Raw genomic sequence first — 9,532 nt, 5'->3', positions numbered from 1 at the left:
ATTCCATTAGACTTAGCATGGCCACAGTATACCTTTTGGGAGCATATGAAGAATACATAGCTTGGTGCATTTAAACAAATAGCAAGAGGTGGTATTTCACATTATCTGGCTATAGTGTGGCAAAAAAGCATTTCAATTCCCCCACAATTAGTTTTTTCCTCTTTGTATCAAGCTACTTATTTTAAGGTTGGTCACTTGCATGCTAGTTTTGATCTGGTAAGAACTCAAAACTAAAATTGTAAAGCTTGAGAACAAGTTGGATTTAAACCACAAATAAAAAAAGGAACCATATAAAAATATATATAACAAAAACCCAATACTCTTTTTAGAGGATATGTGGTACACTTTGTTTCTTGTACAGTGGCACTTCAAGAACTATTGCTAACAACCTTCAATGGCTAATAAGAGTATGAAGATCTAAGAATCAGAAAGATTTTTCAAATTCAATGGATATAGAATTAAGGTAATTCAGAGGGATTAAGTACCCTACTTTTCAGCATCCTGGGATAGTCATCCAGTCTAAACAAGTAAAGTTTACTTATGGCCCAATATAGCAAAGCATATGCTTAACTTTAAGCCTCTGAGTACTCCCTTTGATTTTAGTAAGACTGCCCACATGCTTGAAGATAAGCACATATTTAAGTGCTTTGCCCAACAGGGCCTTACCATTCAAACTGATCTTTACTTAAATTCTGCAGGCAGTCACTGAACAGCATGCCTCAACCTGAGACTGAAGATGAAAGACTATCTACGTCAGTTTCCTTTGCTAAATTCTCTCTGATGCTGCTCCCTCAGATGTACCCACACTAGAGTGTGGAAAGAGAGATAACATGAATTTATGGAAACATTCTCCCAAGAGAGAAGTGTTGGTCACAACTACCGTGAAGCACATGAGGTGTCTCTGTAATAATTTAATACTATATGTCTGATTGTTATAAAGGTGTTTATTGAAAGAAAACATGGGATTTAGAAAGAGGGTGACTGTTCTAGGCAGGAAGTACAATGGCTTCGGATTGCCATCCATCTGCCACTATTTAAAGGACAACAAAAGTGTCATTTTCTTTGAAGTTCCACCCTGCAAGAACCGGCTGAGGTCACCAGACTAGTTTCAGGCAGGAGAGCCCAAAGGCCCAGGAAACAGACACAGGACTTTGGGCTGGACAGAAGTGGCTTTCTCGGGAGGTAGTTGCTGCGGAGACAGGGTCTCTGCCAAGAGATTGCAAGCCTCCAGGTAATTTAGATAAGAATATAGATTGTTTTTATAACCTCTACTGCGCTTCCTTCTGTGACGTTATTGACATGAACTGTGACCGTATAGATCATTGTTGCAACCAAGGTCCGATAGCGGCACCAAATCTAGTACAAAGGAGGTCAAGTAAGGTGTCTATGAAAAGAATGTAATTTGCTGGTTATGATTATGCTGTATGTGTGTATCAATTTTGTATCTGAAGTTATTAATATTGGCTATGTACTTGTATCTCAAAGTGTTTGATTCTAAGTAGCACCAGTGAAGCATTTGGCCAGCTTATTGAGAAGGAACTCTTCAGATTAAGTGCCCGATCAAGAAACACTTAACTGACAATGGACCTTGGGAGACTCCAATCCACTAGAAGAAGCTTTCCTGGGAACATTCATGGTAGCATGTGAGCAATGGCTGCTCTACCCGTAAAGGACTAAGTCATGCAGGGACATGTGACTTGCCCATGTGATTCCCTCTTGCTGCTGTGATTTTCCACAGTAAGAACAAAGGAGTGTCCTTCCACATGGCAGAGGATATAAAAGGCTGTGGAAACCCATCCATTTTGTCTTCAATCCTGCTTACCTCTGGAAGAACTTTGCTACAAACTGAAGCGCTGAACAAAGGACTGAAGGACCCATCCAAGCTGTGGCTGTACTCCAGAGACTTGATTTGAACCTGCAGTTTATTCCATCACTGCTACATGCCTGAACCAAGAACTTTGTCATTACTGTATGTAATTGATTCCATTTAACCAATTTTAGCTCTCATCTTTATTTCTTTTTATGAATAAACCTTTAGACTTTAAATTCTAAAGGATTGGCAACAGCATGATTTGTGGGTAAGATCTGACTTGTATACTGACCTGGGTCTGGGTCCTTTGGGATCAGGAGAACCTTTTTCTTTACTGTGATATTGGTTTTCATAACCATTCATCCCCATAAGGAGTGGCACTGGTGGTGATACTGGGAAACTGGAGTGTCTGAGGGAATTGCTTGTATGACTTCTGGCTAGCCACTGGGATAAAACCAAAGTCCTCTCTGTTTGGTGTGCAAAGGACCCCCAGCCTTGAGCTGTGATTGTCTTACTCAGTAGTGTCCCACCAAAGGCCACTTTGTTAAACCTTATTAAGCAATCCTTTGGTTCAAGAAAGCTGTCCAAGCATTGTTTACCACTGATCACAAACTCCCAAGGAGAATGGTAGGTGCCAAACCCAGCAAGGCCTGCTGGGGGAAGCACAGTTGACCCAAGGAGTACTAGAGGCCAGGATGCTGTTTAAGGATATGTTTACACTGCAGTTAAAACACCTGGCTTGTGCCAGCTGACTCAGGTTTGAGCTACACTGCAAGGAAACAGCTCCACAGCCCAAGCCAGCACGCAGTCCAGCCATGAGATTTTATTTGTAGTGTAGACATACCCTAGAGTGGAACCAAATGCAAAAATGCCAATAGCTGTTGGAGGTACACTGAGGCTTGAGGGATCAGAGCTAGCTGTACCTCTGATAACTTCCAGCACTGACAAATTAGTTAAAACTTGTGTTTGAGGAAAGGCCATACAAAAGAGCCTCTCACCTATAAAGAGTTGCAATACTTATATTTTCTTGTTGGTCAGTCAAGTTTGTCTGGCAACTGTCTAAATCTTAAGTTACCCTCTCATTTCATATTCAAGAGGTATCTGCACTTGAAACACAGTTTGTTGCTGGTACTGTATTTCTCCCATCTACTATACAGAACCCTGCAGAATACTATTACTCAGAGCCAATGAACTTCTGAGAATACCAGTGACAGACGATATTGTTTTTAATCACTGTTCTCAAGGGGGGGGTATTTTCTTAAAAAGTAAAGCCAACTGCTTTATTTCAGAGGTTGTTTTATGAGCAGAAATGCCAGTTCTATTTTTCCTGAACCTTTGACAGGCCAGACATCTGGACTATGCAATTGCCAGTGTCAGCATCAATCTATTTATTTCATGAACTAAAACATTAGACACTCCACAAGTTTCAGATGTTTATTAAGCCCCAACAAGCTACTTTCCAGCACATGATTAAAAGTACAATGTGAGGCAAGCTTAATTAACATTTCCTGGATGATTAAGTGTATTAGTTGTGCGGACAGCTTTGGAAGACCTTCATTCTGTGCAGCTTGTAAAGGGAGAAGAATTTGTTCTTTAGAAGTCAGGACGATCCTTCTTCAGTTTGCTGTAGTCCACATTGACCGAATAGAACTAAGAGGGGGTGGGAGGAAAAAAAAAGAGGGTTTTGATCAGGACAAGATCCAAGTCTGTACTGGGGAGAAGACTACTTTCAATTTAACTGAAAACACAGTTATTGCTATATACACTACTTGGTTTTCTTCGAGACATTATAGTCAAGTGCACATATGGATTTTAGCACTAGAGCTGCATGTTTTTAAATACATTTCTAGTTTAAGTTCTGATGGTACATGCTTTCTAGCATATGCCACAAGAGCCCTCAGTTAAAGTGAGTCTGAAAGACACAGCTTCACTGCAAGGTTTAAACCAGTCATTTTCTAACTGTTGCCCATCAAGAACCCATAGAACTTCCTTACCCTCCCCAGGATTAAATATTTATATTATATTATATATTATTATATTATATATTATTATATTATATATTATTATATTATATTAATGGAGATATCCTATCTCCTAGAACTGGAAGGGACCTTGAAAGGTCATCAAGTCCAGCCCCCTGCCTTCACTAGCAGGACCAAGTACTGATTTTGCCCCAGATCCCTAAGTGGCCCCCTCAAGGATTCAACTCACAACCCTGAGTTTAGCAGGCCAATGCTCAAACCACTGAGCTATCCCTCCCTCCCCATTAATATACAGAATTTGGAAGAGATAGTCCATGGGCTGTTGTACCTCAACTTTAACATATCATATTATGGAGAACTAATTGTTTGGACAGGTTCACTTTGAAAAGAAGGGGAGTTGTTAGTGTCCTTTCTCCTCCAGTCATCTTTGACTAAGTTACTATGCTACTGCCATACTGGTCCCACATCTTAGCACAAAAGTGGCACAGAAAGCTGCTTCAATACCAGGTAAAAAGTGATGGTTTAAACCAAGATTAGCTGTGGAGGGCTGATTAGAAGCCTCCATTCACACCAACACCAGTTATTCTCAGTGCCATCAAATTTAGATTCCTAATCCTATTGAGTAATACATTTAGAGCAGTTGACAATCTCTAATGATCACCGAGGCCCTCACAGATAGAAAAGAGATAATCCCTCATACTATCTTGTGAGGACCAAGATATAGGGGGGAAAAAATCAAAGGTAAGATTGACCAGCTTTATGTGCAGCAGCCTTATTCATACACCAGATATTGTTAACAGGGAGAATTGTGAAGCACTAAGTACAGCAATACATAAACAGAAAAGAACATGAGAGAACATGCATAAAGTGGGCAAGAGAACATTTTAGAACAGTATTAGTAAAAGCTGCATGGTACCAAGTGGTCTTCTGGGTTCAAAGATTGTCGCTCAGATCACAATCTGGACTAGTCCTAAAATAAATGCCACTGCAGTGCAGGACAGACAGGAAGGTACAACATAGGTAGAAGATCTATTCTCTCTTTCATCTTGTATTAAGAGCTTAGAGAATGCGTGACAATGAAATAAGTTAAATACTGAAGTATTGGTCAAATAGTGACTCTTAGTAAGGCATATTTTAGCATCCAAGGTTGAATAAGACATTGTTAAACATATGATGTTTTGACTAAATAAGCAAGCAGTGACTTCAGGACAGCAGGAGTGGCAGTAACCATTACAGCTAAGGTATATAAAAGCATATCCGTTCTAACACTGTTATCAGTCATAACTTTTAAACTCAAAGTGAAATTTTACAGGCCTGATCTTTATCGAAAAGAAAGCTTTTGGAGACATTTGAGTGATTCAGCTCTTGGTTACAAAAAAATAAACCACAAGACTTAGCAGCCCTCCAGCCAGAATACCTGGAAATATAAAAATGTTTAAATTTGACAGGGAAATGGGCACTTTCTTTAGTGAGGGCTTTGAGCATTCCAGGGAAGAGATTTGAATATTTACAATCCTTTGACAAAAAATTACTATGAGTACCATATGATTTCTGGATTTCTCATAAGAGTCCTGACCCACCAAGCTGATCTGTGCATGGAAGCCTGTGCAGAGCCAACTGACTTCATTTGTATGGGTTCAGGGATATCCTCCAAACTGATCTGTATGGGTATCAGGACTTCAGCTTGTACAGTTGTACAGCTAAAATATACAAGCTCACTTGAGCTGTGCAGTGAAAAGTGTACTGCATATAGATCTTAGCTTGAACCCTGCAACTTGAACTTAAAGCACTGGAGCCATTTTTTAAACCCATACTTTAAAATAAGTCACCTTTGGTCAGAGACCAAACCCAAGAAGTTTTAACAAGTTCTGAGCAACTAGAACGAAGGGGTTAAGGTTGCATAAACACATTCATTCTCACTACACACTTCCCTCTTACTCACTATAATCCTGAGATTCTGCATATCTAGTTTGGAAAAGGAGTTGCTTTCCTTGACAAATCTCCCTAGAGATCTGCTTTAAAAAGAAACTTTTTATTGTGTTTATCAGAATTATATGCCATCAGCCACTGTATCTTTAATTTCCAATACTTTCAACTACTTTAGTTTCCACAACACATGAGGAGTTGTTTTAGTGACACTGCCAGGAAAAAATGCTAACAGTACACAGGACCAAATATGGTAAATCTTGAGATTTCTGCTTCTTGTGCCAGTACAGGCTGGGAACACTTCTGAATAACAGTATAATTTCTGTAGAGGACCAACCTATAGCACATTTTTAGCATCAAATAAAAGCGTTTACCTAGGACAGTTTCCCATTAACATAACTGATAAAGAATGTGCAAATGTAAGATTTCCTATCAAATGACGGAACCTACAGTACATTACTAAGTCATAAAAAAGGAGCATAGTTGTTCAAGTGAAGTACACTGATTTTTTTTTTTTGTTTATTCACAAACTTTGTGTGCTGTAAATACCCTGCTCTCTGCAAGTTAGCAGGGTTCCACTGTACTTATTTGATCATCCTAACAGAAGCATAAACAATTATTTAAAAAACGTTTTCAGTAGTAATGAAATCAAAATAATTGGATTCCAAAACTGATTTTAGCATGACATCTATTGTGTCTAGTTTACAGCCCAAAGCTCTTGCCCTCCTCCCTCCAATATCAATTTAACACTGACTACTGAGTAGCATATTCATCCTTGTTGTTCTGTATCAAGGAATTGAAAATAAATATTTATTTTCAGCACTACTTTCTTCATTCAACACTTTGCCCTAGGTAATGAGACTTCTCCTACCTCATTAGACACTGCCGCCAAGCAAAGGTAATATCTAAACAGGCAGTCTCGTTTTAATATTCAAACCTAACCTTGCCTCCTAAATCAAGTCATCACTTCACTGCCGATTCCCAATCCAAACCTGGGCAGGAAACTGACAGCATATTCAGTCCTCCCTGCACCACCTCTCACTCGTACCTCACACAGAGCTGACCCTCCAAAAGTAGCCAGGCCACAGATAACATACATCTGTAGATTAGCTGATGCCCTAATGGCTAAAAGCCTTTCTGCCTCTTACCTTGTACTGATCGGTGGGAGCCAGCTTATTCCAAGGTTCAGGGTTATTCTTTTTGTCCCAACTACAAAGAGAAATACAGTAACAATAGCAGAAGGTATAAATCAATCACACTGCTTTTAACATGCATTATATATTATAGAACTAATGTTTAATTAAAGAACATTAATGCTTGTCTGTCCTGACAAGTTTCCACATAACTACTATAAGTAGTCTCCAAAATATACTTCATAAGCATGGAATCAGAATTTCCTCAATCAGAAATGCAGTCCTTCAAACTCAACTCTAAAGCACACTGAAGCTCACCTAGAAACATGGGCCTCCAGGAGTGCCAAACTTTTCATAAACACCAAAGTTTGCTTGAAAATTATATATTTTTGTGTGTGTGTGTGTGTATATATATATGTATATATATATATATATATATATATATATATATATACACACACACACACACACACACAGTGAAGTTTACTGCCTACCAGACATCAGGGTTGAACATTGCCAGGCGCATAATGTACAGGGCTGCACCAGAACCTCCAGCTCCAATAAAGACGAAAAGGGGGATCAACTAGCACAAAAGATTTGGAAATGAATGAAATATTAGAACATAAACATAATGCCACTTACAAAACAAGGTTGGAAATGAAATCTTGCCCAGTAATCACACATTTGGCTCATCAGTTTTGAGGCACCCCACCGAAGGACCTTACTCTAAGTAGTTTAAGTGTCTAGGGATGAAGGACCCAGCATGCCTGTAGGGTGTCCTAATGCTAGAACAGGGGTTCTCAAACTGGGGGTCAGGACCCCTCAGAGAGTCACAAGGTTATTACATGGGGGGTCACGAGCTGTCAATCTCCACCCAAAACCCCACTTTGCCTCCAGCATTTATAATGGTGTTAAATATATTTAAAAGTATTTAATTTATAAAGGGGGGGGGGTCGCACTCAGAGGCATGCTATGTGAAAAGGTTCCCCAGTACAAAAGTTTGAAAACCACTGTGCTAGAAGATCCTGCTTCTCTGGAAGAACAGGTGGGGAACAGGTACATGCCACTACCAAGTGCCCCACAATGCCAAGAAGAAGGCAGAAGTTAACCCTCTGACTCTAGGGCAACACTGCCTGCACCTGCGATAGCCACGCTGGTTCACAAAAGTCAAGAAAACGGGTTGAAAAAAATCACGTGGTTACCATGACTGGGCTTGGAAAGGCCCCGCGCTCTAGAAGGGGGACGGGGACCTGGGCCTCTAAACTAATCTCACTCTAGGGCCCTGGGTCCATGCCCAGCTTCCTCTGAGGAACGAGGGCGACGACAGCTGCGCCCCGCCAGGAAGGGGCTGTCACAACAAGGCGGTGCTAGTCCGGGTTCGAGGGGTCCCACGGAGCCAGGGGAGGAGCTAGAACCAGCGGGGAGGGGAAGGGCAGGGGACCGCATGAGGCTCGAGCGGACGTCAAGCTCCTCGGTGACCGAGCTCTCCCCGCGGAGCCCCGGCGGAGGGATTAAGCCCATGAGGGCGGCAGATGGTGGGATTCTTGCCCACGCAGTCTCCTGCCAGGAGAGTCCCGCCGCCAACCGATCCCTATAGCGCTGAAGCCGCCTCCCCCCAACCCGCCCGGCTCCGGGCTCCAGATGCCTCTGCCTCTACCTCCCCCCCAGCTCCGGCTGCCTCCCCCCAACCCGCCCGGCTCCGGCTGCCTCCCCCCAACCCGCCCGGCTCCGGGCTCCAAATGCCTCTGCCTCCCCCCCAACCCGCCAAGCTCCAGCTGCCTCCCCCTCCCCACAAACCGCCCGGCTCCGGGCCGAGCCGCCGCCGCCGCCCTCCGGGACGCACGCTCGGATGTTTCTTGGCCTGATTGAACATGAGTCGGAACATGGTGACGGTTGGGTGGGGGGGTCTCGCGCTCTAGCAGACCCGGACTCGGCCTCTCAGGAAAATCTCGTCGTCTCTCTAACCCGCTGTAAGGCCCAATGTCATTCAAGGACCCCGCGTTGCAGGCGCCAGATATAACCACCCAGATGGGGCTGTCCTGATGGCTGCCTGCGTTCACTTTGCCGTAGTGAGGCGGCTCTGCCTCAGCCGCCGAACAAATAGACCCTACAGAGAGGTTTGTATGGAGTCATCTATGTGTCCCTCCTACTGCTCCGTCTCCACAGGACTTGCAGCCCAGAGTCAGAAAACAGGCAACTTCCTAGTCACCTATACAGTGGAAGGGGACGGGGGAGAGAGGAGGTGGCGAGTCTCGCGCATGCGCCAACTGAATACTGCAACCACCGTGGGTGAGGAAGTGGCTCCGCCTCTGCTGCAGCGATTGCGCCCCACACCGGGGCTGCACAGGCATCAAAATCGCATCCCCCAGGGCCTGACGTTCTAAAAATAGGTAGTCCCGCAGCGCCTGTGCTTGGCGCCTCCTATCCAGTGTTGTCCTGTCACTGTGTCTCCTGGAGCCCACTGCTGGAAGGACCCAAATCCTGCAAATGTTTGTGCACGTGCTCACATTTCGCTTTGCCAATGTGTCTCGGCCAGTAAAAAAAGCCGCCTCCCCGTCTCCCCGTAGAATCCAGAGATTGGCTTTTCAAACCAAGAGCTTTACTTGAGTTCTGTCAAGTATCGGGGTTAGCCGTGTTAGTCTGTATCTACAAAAACAACAAGGAGTCTGGTGGCACCTTAA

General features: G+C 43.1%; 1 protein-coding gene across 1 annotated transcript; it reads right to left on the bottom strand.

Moving 5' to 3' along the window:
* Window positions 1–3,229: 3,229 nt before the first annotated feature.
* NDUFA4 (NDUFA4 mitochondrial complex associated) lies at window positions 3,230–8,844 on the bottom strand. Its single transcript, XM_065399187.1, has 4 exons — window positions 8,695–8,844; window positions 7,346–7,434; window positions 6,867–6,927; window positions 3,230–3,460 (listed from the first exon to the last, which is right to left on the bottom strand). Exons 1-4 carry the CDS (start codon window positions 8,734–8,736, stop codon window positions 3,404–3,406), a joined length of 249 nt encoding a protein of 82 aa, XP_065255259.1. The 5' UTR covers window positions 8,737–8,844; the 3' UTR covers window positions 3,230–3,403.
* Between the last annotated feature and the right edge of the window lie 688 nt (window positions 8,845–9,532).

Source organism: Emys orbicularis, chromosome 2 (assembly GCF_028017835.1).
Source record: "Emys orbicularis isolate rEmyOrb1 chromosome 2, rEmyOrb1.hap1, whole genome shotgun sequence".
NCBI lineage: Eukaryota > Metazoa > Chordata > Testudines > Emydidae > Emys > Emys orbicularis.
This window is presented reverse-complemented; position numbering and strand designations above follow the sequence as displayed.

Bases quoted from the DNA above. Each gene is read 5' to 3' on its own strand.
- NDUFA4 (XM_065399187.1), bottom strand. From the start codon at position 8,736: ATGTTCCGACTCATGTTCAATCAGGCCAAGAAACATCCGAGC. The intron at 7,435-8,694 runs GTGCGTCCCGGA...CTTTTGTGCTAG, and splicing joins AGGCCAAGAAACATCCGAGC to TTGATCCCCCTTTTCGTCTT. The intron at 3,461-6,866 runs GTAAGAGGCAGA...ACCCCCTCTTAG, and splicing joins CTCCCACCGATCAGTACAAG to TTCTATTCGGTCAATGTGGA.